General features: G+C 40.5%; 1 protein-coding gene across 2 annotated transcripts in view; it reads left to right on the top strand.

Annotated features, from left to right (window-relative positions):
- Window positions 1-17869, top strand: part of LOC111153535 (aldehyde dehydrogenase 1 family member A1) — a 52336-nt gene that overhangs the window by 25844 nt on the left and 8623 nt on the right. For both annotated transcript variants that reach the window (XM_022512598.1, XM_022512599.1), the window contains exons 6-11: window positions 1599-1727; window positions 3109-3222; window positions 7510-7612; window positions 9371-9555; window positions 13517-13681; window positions 17683-17840. In XM_022512598.1, coding sequence (XP_022368306.1) covers window positions 1599-1727; window positions 3109-3222; window positions 7510-7612; window positions 9371-9555; window positions 13517-13681; window positions 17683-17840 — 854 coding nt within the window. The remainder of the gene's footprint in view (window positions 1-1598; window positions 1728-3108; window positions 3223-7509; window positions 7613-9370; window positions 9556-13516; window positions 13682-17682; window positions 17841-17869) is intronic.

Below are 17869 nucleotides of genomic sequence, written 5' to 3'. Positions count from 1 at the left end.
GTATCTCAATGTGATTTTGATTTAAATTTCCCTGATGGCTAGTGATGATGAACATTTTCTCATGTGTCTGTTAGCCATTTGTATGTCTTCCTTGGAGAAGTGTCTGTTCATGTCTTCTGCCCATTTTTTGACATGATTAGCACTACTGGGTATGTACCCCAAAGATACCAATGTAGTAAAGAGAAGGGCCATATGTACCCCAATGTTCATAGCAGCAATGTCCACAGTCGCCAAACTCTGGAAAGAGCCAAGATGCCCTTCAACGGATGAATGGATAAAGAAGATGTGATCCATATATACTATGGAATATTATGGCTCCATCAGAAAGGATGAATAGCCCACTTTTGTATCAACATGGACGAGACTGCAGGAGATTATGCTGAGTGAAATAAGTCAAGCAGAGAGAGTCAGTTATCAATATGGTTTCACTTACTTGTGGAGCATAAGGAATAACATGAAGGACATTAGGAGAAGGAAAAGAAGAGTGAATTGGGGGAAATCGGAGGGGGAGATGAAGCATGAGAGACGGTGGATTCAGAGAAACAAACTGAGGGTTTTGGAGGGGAGGGAGGTGGGGGGATGGGTGAGCCTGGTGGTGGGTATTAAGAAGGGCATGTATTGCATTGAGCACCGGGTGTGGTGCATAAACAGTGAATCTTGGAACATGAAAACAATTAAATTAAAATGTTAAAAAAAATTAGAATCCTCAGGATGACCTTTTGAAGTAGAGAGGATTTTTATCAGCATTTACAGATGATGAAATCATGCATGGAGAGCATGTAACTTGTCTGAGCTCACTGAGCTGGTCAATGATTGAGCTGAGATTTGAACAAAGTTCTTAGCCACCAGACCCTATACTTTTTGTCCTTTTTTTTTTTTTTTAAATATTTTATTTATTTATTAGAGATCACAGGTAGGCAGAGAGGCAGGCAGAGAGAGAAGAGGAAACAGGCTCCCCGCTGAGTAGAGAGCCCAATGCGGGGCTCGATCCCAGGACCCCGGGATCATGACCTGAGCTGAAGGCAGAGGCTTTAACCCACTGAGCCACCCAGGCTTTTTGTCTTTTTGTCTTTAGCAAGGTATTTGTCCTGGAAATAAACATTGCTACTACCACTACTATGCATACACACAAGCAGACACACACATAATTTTTATTATTGAAATACAGTTGATGCACACTGTTATATTAGCTTCAGGTCACTGCTAACTATTATTATTGGGTACATGGTTACAACAAATGATCTATAAGGAGGGAGGAATAATTACAATTTTCAAAGATGTGCAGACATGTTTAACAGGCCTGATTTTTAAACCGTGCAGTATTTTTTTTTTTCCTCCAGTAGATGAAGAACTCAAAATAACAGCACTTAATAAAATTTTACGGCTCCCTTCCACTCCTGTCCCATATCGAGTTTATTTGGAGCTTTCCAGCATTTATGAGTTGCTTTTAGCAATGAACCTAATTTGAAAACACCAGTTGATTACACAAAACTACAAGTATTATTTCACATCTATAGGTAGTGAATAATGTAGAAGTTAGATTGGCAAATGTGGCTTTCAGCAATACAAAGAATCAATTGTTCCCTGTTGCTTTCTAGTGGAATTTCCCGCTGGTCATGCTCATTTGGAAGATAGGGCCTGCCCTTAGCTGTGGAAATACAGTGGTTGTAAAACCTGCAGAACAAACTCCTCTCACTGCTCTTCACGTGGCATCTTTAATCCAAGAGGTGAGTTTCCCAAATCAAAATACGCACGAGAACTCAGGAGCCCTCCTTTACCCTATGAAGGCCTCACTTGGTGCTGCTGTAAACCACCTGCCAGTGGCTCCAATCCAGATGAGAACACATCGAACATGGCCTCCAGCTGACATTGCCGGCAGTCAGCCGCCATGAACTTCAGCCCAAATGGGGACAAGAAGCCAGATTCGAAGGCTTCCTGTCAAACAGTCACCTTACAACCACTTTTATTTTTGTTTGCTTAGCTTAATTCATGGATGCAAAGTCACGTTGAAATTGATGTATCTTTCTTTCAAATATTGAAATGAACATCGGTTTCTAATTGACACTAATGGATTGGAGGTTCCGCAGAATTTTTTTTTTTAAACTAGTCCCTCCAAAGGTTGGAGGCCTCTGCGCCAATATGCTTACTTTTAATATTGGGCCACATAATTTTTAAACATATCTATCCACGAGAGGACATATTTATGTTCCGTTTTCTGTTGTGGTTTTCTCTGCATTTATTTACCTTCTTGCTCAAACACTGGTCAAAACAAAACAAAACAAAACGCATGAAGTGTAGTTTCATCAACTATCCAGATTGGGTTTCTACTTTCTTCTTGCAATTTATTGCTCTTTGTCCTTCAGATCTTTCCAGAACTTAAAAACCAGGCTTTAGTTACTAGAAAATTTTTAAAAATCTGAACCTAAATCTTAAAACTGTTCTTCACTTCAAATTTAAAAGAAAGAGAAAAAGGGCAAAAGAGAGATCAAAATGGGGCATTTTGATGCTAATAACATGAAATTTTTAGGTGCCCATCTCAGGTACACACCGTTTTCTACCTGTTCGTTCTTTAACGGGAATGAAATCAGTCTGTGAAGCTTAGTCATGCACGGGAGGACAGTTCTTATCTAATGTTTTACTGATTAAATATTGCCAGTACAAATTTGGGGCCCAGCTGGAATGCCCTGAACAATCAATAGCTAGAAACTGAAAATGTGAGATCATTTTAGCTTCTTAGTTTCGCCGATAGGATAAAAATTGCAGTGTTTTCCTTCTCTGAGAATAACTTACCAAGCTCTTTTACACACACTCTCTTTCTGAGTTACTCTTATGAAATTTGAGGCAGCCATCACTGGGGCAATGATCCAGAAAAGTCAAACAGGGACTTCCCCTGACCAAGGAGAAACACGTCCCCAGTAACATAACTTGGGAGGTTAAGTAGGCTACAAAATGAAATAATAATAATAAAAATAGCACTTAAGTGAGTCTTTCTTGGTAGAGAAACTCATAAGCTCGCATCGAGAGGTGGTTTTGATCCCAGACTCTCCTCTTTTTATCATGGAATTAAATTCTCAGTTCTGTCGTAACCGTTTTACTCTTTATCCGCAGGCAGGTTTCCCTCCTGGAGTGGTGAACATTGTCCCTGGCTACGGGCCTACTGCTGGGGCGGCCATTTCCTCCCACATGGATATAGACAAAGTGGCCTTCACAGGATCCACGGAGGTAACATTAGCTACTCAGGCCAGTCGTGCAGAAGGTCTGCATCTCCAGGTGTCAGAAGCATGTTTTGTATCACTGTTTTTAGGCCGACATTTCTCTAAAACAAAAGTTCCTTTTAATGATTTGTTCCTTATTCCAGGCTTCGTGCGTGTTTATAGAACATAAGCAGATGTGGGCGAGATGAAGCGGGGCTCCTGTCACACACCCGGCCTGCACGAAACTGTGTTTAGTGTGTGCGTTACTTTCCATGACAAGAAATAGAGCCGATGAGACCCTGTCGTATGATTAGTATGGTTTATGATAGAAAATCTAAATTAGGCCACAGTGATTTGTATGAATGAATGTAATCGTACCCTGTAGATTATGGAAATTAAACAGCAGAACATCCCCTTTAGCTCCTTATTTGGGGCTCTCTCTTTCCTGATCATTCTGAAAGGGAGCCAGCGACTCAGCTCCCTGAGTGTTACTGCTGGCTGAGCCTAACTTGTATGCCTCTCTGGCTCCAGCTTGACTTTCCAGAAGGTAAAAGAACAGAGTGTCAGTTGTGGGCACTTCAAGAAGAGGCAGGAGGGAAAGGAAGAGGGAACCGCCTGGAAAGTAGAGTTCAGGAGAATGGATTCCCACCTTTTGAGATGATTTTCTATTGCAAGTAGAAAGTGGTAAAATCTTACGGTATCAAGCAGAAAACCACTGGAGTCCTCCTGTTGGATTATGTGACACTGTGGAATGTTCAGTGCAAACCTCTTACTGGTACACAGTATGAAAGATAAAGAATGAGAAGAGCCCCTTCTTAAAAAGATGCTGTTACACACAAGATACAAGACAAGATGTTGTAAGATACTAAGGGCTGTACAAAATGCTTGCTGTAAGGGCATTCACAGGAAGGAATGACGATGCCTACACAGGTGTGAGAACCTGCTCTGAGTTTTGAAGAGTGGTTCCTTTTTTTAAGTCCCCAGAGATTGAGAAGCAAGAAGAATATCCTAGATTACGAGGAGAGGCTAATTTGATTATTTTATATTCCTAATTAGAACACTCCAATATAAAGAAACATTTTTTTAAAGATTTTATTTATTTATTTGACAGACAGAGATCACAAGTAGGCAGAGAGGCAGGCAGAGAGAAGAGGAAGCAGGCTCCCCGCTGAGCAGAGAGCCCGATGTGGGGCTTGATCCCAGGACCCTGGGATCATGACCTGAGCCAAAGGCAGAGGCTTTAACCCACTGAGCCACCCAGGTGCCCCTAAAGAAACATTTACATAGAGAATGAAAATAGTGGAAAATCAAATTTTTATTTTCCTTGATCCTTTTAAAACTAGATAAATACCAAAAATACTTTTTATGTTTCATAGACACAGAATTCAACAGACCCCTCAATGAGTTGGGGAAAATGAATCCTGCATTTAGGATTCTGTGGACAAAACAACTGGGAATAAGACGTGGCAATAAGTTAAAAAATGGTGAAGTCACAGATCAAAATCAGAGCAGAGGAGGTTAAGGCAGACAGGTAGACATTCCCCAGCCTAGCCTTCTAGACCTCCACACACATTTCCTGCTCTAGACCCCATGCCCACTCATTCTCCACTTCATCGGATCCCATCTCTACAACCACTGCCTATTTGTCTTGACCCAGCGTTGGGTCCCTACATGCTTTGGGGCACTTTACCTGCTAAAAATGGTAGAACTCTGAGATTTAAAACTAGGAAACATCTGGGTTCAAATTTTGACTCTACCCCTTTAAATAGTATGTCTTCCAAACGTTAAGTATCATTGCTACATTTGCAGTTCTCATTTATAAATGAGAATAATAATATCTATCTTATTGTACAAAATACAGTTGAAGGAGCTAGTGAGTAGTAAAATATCAGGCACTGTACAGGGTATTCAAATGTATCTTTTCACTCCTTCAGCCTTTTGCTCACTCATGGCCACACCCACTGCTTCTACTGCTTCTAATATGGCTTCTACCACCTATATCTTTTGTGGTCATGGTAGCAATGACCCTCTTTCTAAAAGTGTTTCTGGCAAGGTAAGAATTTTAATGTCCTATTAGACTCATTTAAAACAGAATAAAAGAAAACAAAGCAAACAACAGAGTCCAATGCACATTGTGCAGAATGTGGTAAATTAGACCATTTTCATGAGCACTTGCTACTTCTGCCCCACATGGCAATGCGACAGCATCATGGAACATATTGCTTACTGTAGTCTCGAAGGTTCTTATCTTTCTTCATTGCAGACCGCTTTAAGAAAAATGATGAGTCTTCATTTTTTCCCAAGTAAGAGAACAAAATCATGGGACAAAACTGATGTCTCCTTGTTTCGGCTTTCACGAGACCTTTGGGAAAACTCAAACCTTTTATTTGCCTTCGCAACTTGTACTAAGCAAAAGTGTAACCTTCCTCCCCTACTCATACTTCTGGCCACTCTTCATTCTAGTTCTCTTGACATCTGTAGCTTTTAGGAAAGGATTAGTTAGATTCCCTTCCCTGAGACAAAAATGATATACTTTAATAAAGTTTCTCAAGTAAATATTTCTAAGTTAAAAAAAAAAAAAAAGATTCAGAGGCACCTGGGTGGCTCAGTGGGTTAAGCCTCTGCCTTCGGCTCAGGTCATGATCTTAGGGTCCTGGGATCAAGCCTCACATCGGGCTCTCTGCTCAGCGGGGAGCCTCCTTCCCCCTCTCTCTCTGCCTGCCTCTCTGCCTACTTGTGATCTCTCTCTGTTAAATAAATAAATAAAATCTTAAAAAAAAAAAAGATGCAGAAAGAATTTGGAGACTTCAAAGGAAGAAAAGAAAATATTATGTAGAAAATAAAAGATTCTAAATCATCATCTTAAATGAAAATTTAATAAGAAGTATATCATGGAAGGAAAATGGTATACAAAAGAAATTTTCAGACAGGATTTCCCAACCACAAGTCTAATCTTAGGTTCTTTTTATTAACTATATTAAAGGATTTGATTTAGTGCATGACATCTTTAAATAAGGTAAAAACATTGGTAGATTCATTATTGCTGTGCTCTGTAAGGCACAGTAGCAGTCAGTTCAATAACCACATAAAATTCAAACATACGCTCAGCAAGCACCTGCTTATCTTTTGTTCAGTTGGGAGAGAAACTTTTTATTAAAATCTGATGTGTCAAATAGGGAAAGAAAAAAAAAAAAACCCAGAAGCAAGATAAAATGAATCATCTTTCTAAAAGAAAAGCAAAGATCATTTAGGACGTTAGGACTTCAATAAAAATAGTAAAGAGGAAAGAGTTACAAAGCAGGCCAGGTCTTAGGGATGGAAAAATAAAACAACTACAGCAAATAATCTTGATGGGACATGATCCACAGAGGAAAAAAAAAAAAAAATGAAAACAATGCCTTTCTCTGAAGAGGGGCAACTAGCATTAAAGAAGAAACCAGAACAGTAGGATTCCAGCTAACTGAAGCAGCAGCACAGAGCCCAGATCCAATTTCTTTTTTCTAGCTCCACAGTTCAAAGGTGTGGAAGGAGAGAGGAAGGGAGGGAGAGAGGTGGAGGTGGGGTGGGGAGAGAGAGACCTGGCAAGCAACCATCGTTAAACAGCCCCCCTGTGACAGAGTGTGCTGAGAAGTATGCAGTGACAGGACTTTATCACTGCCACCAACGGGGCAGTTCTGTTTGGGAAATTGATGTGTTTGCAAATAATACAATCCGAGGGAGACTGTGAATCCGTCCTCATGAGGGTTCCTTGGGGGAGGGGGTATAAGAGGAAGAAAAAGTGTCTGCAAAGACTCAGCAGAGCGGGCTTCGCAGAAGAGTTTCGGTATCAGCCGGACCCCAAGGAAGGGTGGGACTGAGGGAGGCCCAGGTCAGGGTAGACTTAGAAGGAGAAACAGAGATGAGGCTTAGGGGGCAGTAAGTATGCCCCCTAAGAGAGACAGAACTCTCTGGATTTCAGTAGCAGGATGAAAAGCCAAGTAGGTGAGTGATGGTTGGATCATGACACGTCCAGTCCAGCAGTAGAAACATGAAGTTCTGATTAAAATGAAAAACACCTCCTGTCCTTTCTGTCCATCAAGATCAGCCATCCTCTTCTCCGTATCTGTTCTCATGGGTGTTTTTCTGATGCCTCATGTTTGTGTCTGGATGGAGGGACCTTTGATATCGGAAGGTGCCAAATCTTGAGAAAAGCCACTTAATGCTTCTCCCCAATGGAACTCAACGGTGGCACAAACCGCATATACATTTAAAGGCGAAATAAAACCGCCTTCGGGAGAGCGGGTTCAGCCTCCTGCTCTGTAATGCTCCATTCCAGGTTGGCAAGATGATCAAGGAAGCCGCTGGGAAAAGCAATCTGAAGAGGGTGACCCTGGAGCTGGGGGGGAAGAGCCCCTGCATTGTGTTTGCCGACGCCGACCGTGAGTAGGGGCCATTCTTAACTTTTCACCCTCATCTTGGTGTCTGGCGGTGCCAGACCATGACCTTGAAGTTTATAAAAGGGTTTGCTTCTAACATCCAAATGTAAGGCATTAACCAGAACCCAGGATAACTCTTGAAAATCTCTCAAACTGTCCTAAAATGTCACAAGTAGATGAGTCTAACACAGACACTCTTTCTTCCTGGCGTGGAATAGATGGCCATTTTCGCAGCTGAACTCTAGGTGACTGTCTTGTACTTAGGGGCCATGGTGTTTTTTGTTTTTTTTAATTCCATGCCTGTAAATATTAGCATTGGGTTAGGCATGGTGATGTACACCCAGTTGTTCTGGACTGGGACCAACTGGAGAGACGGCAGATGTCCCAATTTTCACTTCCCTTCACTCGGGGTCATACACACATGAAATGAACTGGCCAAAAGACAGTGGTACTTAGCGTTTAAGGAATGTCTCTCTCTCCTTTTTTTTCCCTGGCAAGTGTGGTCAAATTTACATATATTCCATCTATAATTGGGATGTGACTCCACTATCCAGTATCCCTGGTTCATTCTGATTATATTATCGAGTAACCTCCCACAATTACTTCCTAGATGGGAGTCAGCAGTGACAGGCCGTCAGGCATTCATCTCGCTCTGGCTTTGACAGCTGCAGGATGAGGCAATGAACAGAAATGGCCCAGTGTGATCTTAGCCGCAGCTTTTCAGAACACACTGCCTCGCTGTATATTCTGCAAATAAGAGTCCTGGTTTTTACCAAACTTTTCTAGTTCTAGAGACTGTTTCCACTCCAACTTAAGTGGGTGTGCTTAATTCACGAAGTCAGTAGAGCAGTACTCAATTGCTTTCCTTTGAATTAAATCTTCAACAGTTAAAAAATTAAAATGTGGAGAAAACTTTCTTCAAGTTGTTTAGGGTTTAGTGATGACAACTTATTTCTCCCTTTTAAGGCCCATCCTACCATCTCAAATACGTAGATAAGAAGAGTTTATGGGCATATATGAAATAACATGGTGTATTTTAAATAAAGGTGGAAAATGTTTTTTCTAGAACAGCACTGTTAAGGTGGTGGAGTGATTTTGGCTATTATTTTCTTTTTCAGAAATACAACTTTTCCTATTGAACAGGGTGTCTAAAAATATTTTTAAATTATTTAACGCAATAGATAGTTCATGTTCTCTTTGTCATTTAGTTAAAATCTGAGGCCTGAGCTATTCAGTCATCTAACTAATGATAAGCAGAGATGTTTATAAAAACCATGTACAGGGTCGGTCATCTGGGCGGTGTAATCAGTTAACCACCCACTCTTGGTTTCACATCTGGGCGTGATCTCAGGGTCCTGGTATCGAGCCCCAGGTTGGGCTCCACAATCCACAGAGAACCTGCTTGAGATTCTCTCCCTTTGCCCCTCCCCCTGCTCTCACTCTCTCTCTCTCTCTCTCTCTCTAAACAAATCTAAAAGAAATCATTTATAGTGGGATAGGATCTTGCGACACTTTGTGTATTCTCGGTAGTCTCTATATTAATTTTTTCAGATTCTATATTTGTGGCTAACATTTCCGTATCAAATGAAGGATTAGAAAGGTTCATTTGTCACCTGGCCGAGGTGCGGGGCTGGGGGAGGGGGCCTTTGGATCTGTATCTGACCGTGCATCTCACAGTGTCCTACTGCCCCTGAGAGAGATGCATACAAATGCGTCATCTTTAAAAACTATCCCTTCTTCTGTGTGACTTCTCCTCTGCAGTGGACAATGCCGTTGAATTTGCACACCACGGGTTGTTCTACCACCAAGGGCAATGCTGTATAGCCGCATCCAGGCTTTTTGTGGAAGAATCGATTTACGATGAGTTTGTTCGACGGAGCGTTGAGCGGGCTAAAAAGTACGTCCTTGGAAATCCTCTGACCCCAGGAGTCAGCCAAGGCCCTCAGGTGAGTGTACAAAAGAAGAAATAGCATTCACAGGGGACAAGAATAAAGTGTCCTCTTTAGGTTTACTTTTTATTGAGTAAGATCATTTCCTTACCACAGATCTTCCTAGGGGATCGCACTGTATCAGTTTGGTGTTTCAAAAAAAAAAGCAGTCACTCATTCCCAGTGTTAAAGAAAGCTCCCCGAAGCTGTGCGGCCCCGGCTTCATGTCTTGAAACAGTTTAAGAAGCCTGTTGGCAATTGAAGAGGTGAGGACAAACAGCAAAGGCTGTCAACTGTCTTGTCCCCTCAGTCTGCACACCTCCTGATTCCTGCGTGCCGTCTCTGGCCACTTGGAAGTTCGTGTGGAATCCTGGCATTTCTTTCTCCCTCAGGATCAACCCTTTGTCTCAGCTACCACCATCCCACAGACGCGGGCCGCTAGCATGCCTCTCAGTTCACGCCGGCCTTCACGCACTCTGAAGGGCCTTCCAGGGGTGGCCTGAGTGTTCTAGAAGGTCCCAGGTCTTGGTTTTGGGCAAACTTCTCATTTCCGGTGGAAAAGACCAGTTGTTCCCTCAGGTTCCCATTTTCTTCTGTCTTCTTAGAACCATTATCAACAAGAGGGTCTTTCTCTTGTCCAAAGGCTACCTTTGCCTCTTCCTTGCACAGTGACCTGTTCATTGTCTGTTATGCAAACTCCTGGATCTTTCATTCTGAATTTACTCCAGCCTTCTGGGATCTTGATCTAGAGCTGCGTTCTCAACTGCAAACAGTTTTGCCCCTCACCAAGGAAATATTTGACAACATTTTTAGTTGTCTCAACTGGGGTGATTGAGAGGGAGTGGTCCTACTGGCATTTAAAGGAAGGTGGAGGCCAGAGATGCTATAAAACATTTTATAATGTACAGGAGAGCCCCACAATTAAGAGTTCTCTGCCACAAAATGCCAATAAGGCCACTGTTGAGAAATCCTTTTCTGGAGTGTAGACCTTAAGCGTAGAGGCTTTATTCTTTCACACTAAAAATTATACACTGTTCCATGCTATTGATTTGAAATGAACACTGTTCTTAACACACTCACTAAGCCAAAAATAAATTTTATTAGCCAAAATTTATTGAATGCTACTATCAGCTAAACCCTGGGATAAGGACCTGGCAATGCCCAAAGGAACAAGAATGTGCTACCTGACCTCATGGAGTTTACATTCTGGAAGAGTTAAAAAGGCTGTCTTGGGGTTTTTCTGCTCATGCCAAGACGGCCAAGTAGGAAAACCTTAGGGTTTAGGCAATGCCAAATATTAAAACCTAAGAGCCCTAAAATAACTTGTCTGGTAAATGAAGTAATATGTTGTTTTATTTTAATCACATTATATTTATATTTCTTCATTGGTGAAGTGATTTTCCAATTTGATTTCATAGACCCAAATATGCATTCTTTTTAAAATTTTTTAAAAACCTGGAAAAATCGGTATTTTCACTTGCAAAAGAAGTAATAATACCCACATCAAAGGTTATAACAATATCAGCAGAAGTGGCATCTGGTCCTAATGCAGAGAGATGGACTTTCAAAATAGAGGTTGGATTTTAAATCTAACCTCCCTGAGGCTCTGTTTTCTCCTCTGGAAAATGGAAATAGTAACACCAATCTTGCAGGGTCATCGAGCTGTGAAATGTAGTAATCTCTACAAAGCATCTGAGTGCCTGGTTCACCGTACGTGCCCAAATGTCTGTTGAGTAAATGAAAATCGCACGCTCCCATTTATACCTACAGTGACAATTACTATCACAGATCAATAACTTCATATATCCGCTCTCATTGGTTTTGTTGATCTATGGTTTCCAAATAATATGAAGGATGTCTCAGTGTCATTTCTCAAACTGTCTTCTTTCTCAACCCATCAGCCCTAAGGAATTAAAGAATTTGCACATTCAAACACATCAAAGCGTATACTTTGAGACTATTACAATACCACGCCCTATTACATTTCATAGACTAGCCCATGAGCTAATGGCCCATCGCACAGTAAAGAGCCCTTTCTACATCCGAGCCTTACTGAGAAGTTCCTGAGGGCCAAAAGGAAAGCCAAATCCAGATATGGCCAGTCTGAAACCTTCTGAGGAAGATTTGTATTTACAGTGAAGCAAAATTAGCCAGACTACACGGAGTATGTCCCTAGGTATAACTGAAAACTTTCATCACTAGGACTCAACTCTTGTGCAATGTTCTCGATCTTTCCTGTGCATTTGAATCACCTGCAAATCTCATTAAAAATGCAAATTCTGATGCAGCAGGTCTTGGGTGAGGCCTAAGAAATGCATTTTGCCACCAAGAAATGCGAGGGTTGCTGGTTAGAGGACCCTATTGTTGGTAGCCTGACACTACACTATGAATTCCTGTATTCTTAGAAGTTACTGACCATCTAGGTTTTCCAACAAATCCTTTCAGCCTTTACCTTCCAGTTAATAAGCAAGACTAGGACTGTCCCCAAATATCCACTCTGGCCACAGGCAGGGAAAAGTTAGAACTTAGGAAATACATCTTAAGATGAAACCGCCCTCCCCTCCAAAATCATGATTTTTGATGCCATAGTGAGATTAATATTTTGGCATAGGCCAGAGAAGCTTTGCACGGAGATACTTGGACCCTTGGCTAGTTGCTGGCAAACCTGAACATTTTAACCAGGCAGAACTTACACCACCCATTAGTCTGGTTGTGGTAAATACTAGACAGCAATTTAAATATCAAACCAACAGTTATTAAACCAACATTACGACTTCCCTAATCTGCTGGAAATGAAGAGATGTTTTCTTTTTGAAATATTCAATTAAGTATCGTACACTAAGGAGGACTGAGCAACTATTTTGCCAAATTTTAGGAAACGGTTTCTGGTTTCAAATAGCACTTAATCTCCTTGGATATGGGAGCAGGGCTGTGTGCTGTTAGTCGGAGACCTTTTTCTGGGATTTGGATGGCGGGGAGATTTCAGGGTCAAATAGGAAGATGAAGAGCAACATTTTTTAAGTAGTAGGAAAAGACAAGTTGAATTGTCAAAAGGCCCTTCACCCTAACTCCTAGATCTTCGATCTTTTCCCTTTAAAGCTTAATTCTGGCCACCCTGACACAGGACAGTCTTCTCCAGTGATTCAGGGTCCAAGAGTCACCCAGTCCCTCTCAAAATAGGAACTGAGACAGTACACAGGCCCAATTCCAGTGCATGGAGAGAAGATGGGTGCTCTGGGCATCCCAGCCAGAACTCTGGACTTAAGAGTTTTGGGTTTGTTTGTTTTCCTTATAAAAGAATACTATTTAACATTAAGGCTCCGTAATTCTTGTCATGTATTTAGATGTGTTCTATGGAAGGAAGCAGGATGTTAATAATCAGGACCCGCTGGAAATTGGGATCAGACCCACTGAGACCGCCCCCCGGGGATCCGGCTGGGAGGACGCCTGGGCTGTGGTCAGTGTGGGTCTGGCCAGATGAGGTTGTCAGGAATGAGGAGAAGCAAACAGAGGTCTTGGAGTCTTCAAAGCCTGAAAGCATTTTCTTTCCAGCTGCCATATTTAATTAAACCTAGTATCAAAGTTCTCTTCTCCTTTTCCTCTCAATATTTCAGTCAGGACTATAGTTTCCAAGTACGTACGTTTGACTATTAACAGGCATTTTTGTTCTACTGTATACAGATGACGGTTGTGTGAAAAAGTTTACATTTGTTTGCAGGGCTGATATGCTTTGCTTATGTAACTGCAAAACAAATGCTGAACGCAAATATTTATCTGTAAGTGCTCTTTCTGGAAAAGTCAGGAGAATAAGCACAGAATGAGTCCAATCTACTGTCGCTGTTTTGATGGAAGATTTCACTTATTAACAATATTCCAGCATTTTGAAACCCTCATTAACAGGCTGGGCAATATAGTATCCTTATAAAGCTTATTTAATCTATTCATTTATTTTCCTTTCTGGGTGGTGTTTTTCCTACAGATCGATAAGGAACAGTATGAAAAAATACTTGACCTCATTGAGAGTGGGAAGAAGGAAGGGGCCAAACTGGAGTGTGGTGGGGGCCCGTGGGGGAACAAAGGCTACTTCATCCAGCCCACGGTCTTCTCTAACGTTACAGATGAGATGCGCATTGCCAAAGAGGAGGTAAATAGTTTCTTCTGCTCCTTCCTTCTGTGCCATATTTTCTCGACGTGTGTGTACAAAGTGTCCCTTTGAAAGTCTCAGCCCTTGGGGACCCTGGGCAGCTCAGTTGGTTGAGCACATCACTCTTGGTTTCAGCTTAGGTCATGACCTCAGGGTCACGAGATCGAACCCTGCAACGGGCTCCACACTCACCCTGGAGTCTGCTTGTCCCTCTCCCGCCCCTTCCGCCCCCCTTCCCACACACTCTCACACACACTCTCTTACCACTAAAATAAATAAATCTTTATAAAATAAAATTCTCAGTTCTCTTAACCTCTTTCTTTGGTAAATGTTACTTTTCATTTCTTTTACTGATAAATGTTTATTTGTAATCAAGACTAAAAACAGTAAGGAAGTCATGAGGCCAGGCAAGAATTTCTAGTCGAAGACCAATCGGGATGTTTAACAATGTCCTAGGGGCTTCTCCACAGCTCTAAAGTAATGGAAAAGAAAGCTTCATTTCGTTGTTGCTTTCTCTCCTCTGCAAAGAAATAATATATTCAAAGGTAACTGGAAAACGATTACATGATATGCAAGATTTTTTAAAAATTAAACCTCTTACTTTGTGATAATTGTAGATTCAGCTGTGGGTATGAGACATAATGCAGACAGATCCCCTCCATGTTTACCCAGTTTTCTTCAAAAATGGTCACATCTCGCAAACTCTAGCATAATATCACAGCAAGTATGTTGACATTGAAACAGACAAAACGGAACGTTTCATCTGCACCTGAATCCTTCATGTTTCTTTAAGGGCCAAACCCCTGTCCCTCCTCTACCCGCCCCCCATCCTTAACCCCCAGCTTTCCCTTAACCACTGATCTGTTTTCCATTTCTATAATTTTGTCATTTCAAGAATTTGGCATAAGTGGACTCATAGTCCGTGCAACCCTTTGGGATTGATTTTTTTTTTTTTCACTCAGCTTAATTTTCTACAGATTCATCTAAATTGTTGCATCTCAGGAGAGTTTATTTTTATTGCAGAGCAATTCTCTTGAAATTGGGAAGACTGAGTCCTCTCACTTCATTCTTCTTCAAAATTATTTTAGCTAGCCTCGTTCCTTTGCTTTTCCATATAAACTTTAGAATAAACTTGCCCACATATATTTTAAAAAATCTTACTGGAATTTTCAGAGGAATTGTATTAAACATGTCTATCAGTTTGGTGAGAATTAACATCTTGAATGCATAGACTCTATCAGTCACTGAACATGGCCTGTGTCTTTATTTATACCTTCCATGATTTCTTTCATAAAGATTTTATAGTTTTCGGTATATGAGTCCTAAACATGTTTTACTGAATTTATGCCTAAGTATTTTTTTGAGCTATTGTAAGTGGAATCTTTCATTCTGGTGCGCATATGCTTATTGCTAGTATAAACAGATGTAACTGATTTTGGATATTTTCTTGATGTTGCTGGACTCAGAAATTCTAGGAGGTTTTTAGAGATTTCTTGGGAATTTGTATGTAGACAATTGTGTCATCTACAAATAGGAAAAAGGATATTCCTTCTCATCTGTATGCTTTTTCTTTTGCTTGTCTTTTTCGTTTGCTACAATTCTAGCATTATGTTGAGTAAGAGTAGCCAGCGTGAGTATCTTCGCTTTGTTCCCTATCAGAGCGGAAAAACGTTCACTCTTTGCCACTGAGTACGATATTAGCTGTGAGATTTTTCATAAATGCCCTTAATCAGGTTTTGGAAGTGCTTTCCAATTCCCAATTTGTTGAGAGGAAAAGGAGGATGGATTTTGTCAAGTGCTTTTTCTGCATCAACTGAGATGATTCTGTGGGTTTTGTGGGTTTGTTTTTTTTTTTTTTTTTTCCATTCTACCAATGTGGTGTCTTGTATTGACTGGTTTTTGCATATGGAACCAGCCTTCTATTTCCGGAATGATTCCCACGTGGTGATGGTGTATAGCTCTTTGTAGGTATTGCCGAACACTATTTGCTAACACTTTTAAGGAATATTTGCGGTAGTTGATATTGGTCTATTGTTTGATATTCGTCTGTAGTTTGAGGGATATTGGTCTGATTGCTTTTGTTTGTTTGTTTTGTTGGATTGCTTTTATGAATAATGAGAACCACTTAGTGATTGCTAACTATGTGCCAGGTATAGTGCTAAGTGCCTTATAGTCAATGTAAAACATAAGTATATGCCTATGAAATAACAGAAATACAAATGTTTTATTTATGTGATATATAGATTTATATTTCTGACATTCCTATTCATTTTTGTAAAGTTTAGTGTATATGTCTATATAAATGTTTATATAAATATAATATAAACACAAAATATTCTCATTTAATTCTCACAACCTCCTGAGAGAAGTGTCATATATTGTTTTCTTTTCATGGAATCTCTCCAATATAAGAAGAGAGCCTGTATGTGGTCTTTTCTTCCCAGAGACAAATACTCTCTTTTATTATTTTCACCTATTTAGACTGATTTTTATTTTTCTTTTCTTTTTTTTTTAAAGATTTTATTTGTATATGTGCTGCCGAAGCGAGCACAAGATTTTATTTATTTGACAGAGATCACAAGTAGGCGGAGAGGCAGGCAGAGAGAGATGGGGAAGCAGGCTCCCTGCTGAGCAGAGAGCCTGACACAGGGCTCGATCCCAGGACCCTGGGATCATGACCTGAGCCGAAGGCAGAGGCTTTAACCCATTGAGCCACCCAGGCACCCCAAGACTGGTATTATTTTTCTAATAAAAAAATCTCAGAGTATTTATCCGGTGTATAATTCCTACATAATGTTTTAATCATTGGCAACTAAATAAAATTAAACATTTTGAATTGAAAATTCTGATCCAATAATTTTCTTAAATAATGTCATGGTAGTTGTTTTCCATTTCTACATGTTGTCTTTTATGACCCCTGTGAATATAACATGTCAAACTTTTTTGAACCTTTTTATATCTTTATGCCTTTTGTATCTTGAGCTCTCCTTTGAGCCACATAGTCAACTATGATATATGATTCTTGTTATCATCCTAAGTAGTAGATAAAAACCCAAGGCCCAAAGTAGAAAGGAGGTAGCTCACATGCCCAGTTCAAGGCAGCTTGAGAGTGTAGTCTACTTCTCATGACCACCATTCTCCACTCTTTCTATGTGACCGACTGTTGTTCATACCAACCTCTTTACCACCCAATCCCACCTAACCTAACAGCACAGAATCCCATGGAGCATGTGGGAACCATTCTGTTAAAAAGTAATAGGGTGTTAATGTTAGGAGGAGGATTATGAATAATTTAGGCCAAAAGTCAAATTTATAGATGAGGCAATTGAGATCTGTAGAGCTTAGGTGGCTGGTTACTGTTAGATATAGATAGGATCTTCAAACTAGAAGGATCTCGTAAGCCCATTTCTCCAAACTCACTGTGTCCATTGGTTTGCTCCTGGCCAGTGGCCAGCCAGTGTCTCTTTAAACAGCATCATCACTAGGTAATTCATTATTTCTTAGGCTTTTCCATGTTTGGACAATGCTAAGCACTAGAAAGTTCTGCCTCTGGCAACACATGAATCCCTCCTGGTATGTTCTGTTTGTTGCCCTCCCAGCTTCACTGTGCCCTTTTCCACATAAGAGCCACCCATATATTTGAAAATCACACTCATTCCCCATATGACTCCTCACGCTCTATATGCTCTTGGCCCTGTTTTCAGCTCTTCTACTTCCTAATTTTCCTAGACAAATATATTGCAAATTAAATATTTGGTGAGCACAGGGTAATTAATGTTAAGAAGATGTAATCCAGAGATATGGTATATAACTATATAACTAGGGAAGTCTAGATTGCATTTAGGAATTATAAATAATCTACCTCGTGGACAGAGGGTTTGCTTTTTTTTTTTTTTTTAATTTAATTTACGATAGCTTGTAGGGGAATAAAACTACAATACCATTGAAAAACATTTAGTTTTAACCTGTTACTTTGATTTCTTTCATTTTTTATGGTATAGATATTTGGACCAGTGCAGCAGATCATGAAGTTCAAATCTTTAGATGACGTGATCAAGAGAGCAAATAACACTCTTTATGGCTTATCAGCAGGAATCTTTACCAAAGATATTGATAAAGCCATCACAGTCTCCTCTGCTCTGCAGGCTGGGACAGTGTGGTAAGTCCAATCCACATAAAATCATCTTT

This window comes from Enhydra lutris, unplaced genomic scaffold, assembly GCF_002288905.1.
Source record: "Enhydra lutris kenyoni isolate GAN:26980312 unplaced genomic scaffold, ASM228890v2 scaffoldscaffold33, whole genome shotgun sequence".
Classification (NCBI taxonomy): Eukaryota; Metazoa; Chordata; class Mammalia; order Carnivora; family Mustelidae; genus Enhydra; species Enhydra lutris.
Note: the sequence above shows the minus strand (reverse complement) of the source record. Positions and strands in the feature narration are given on the sequence as shown.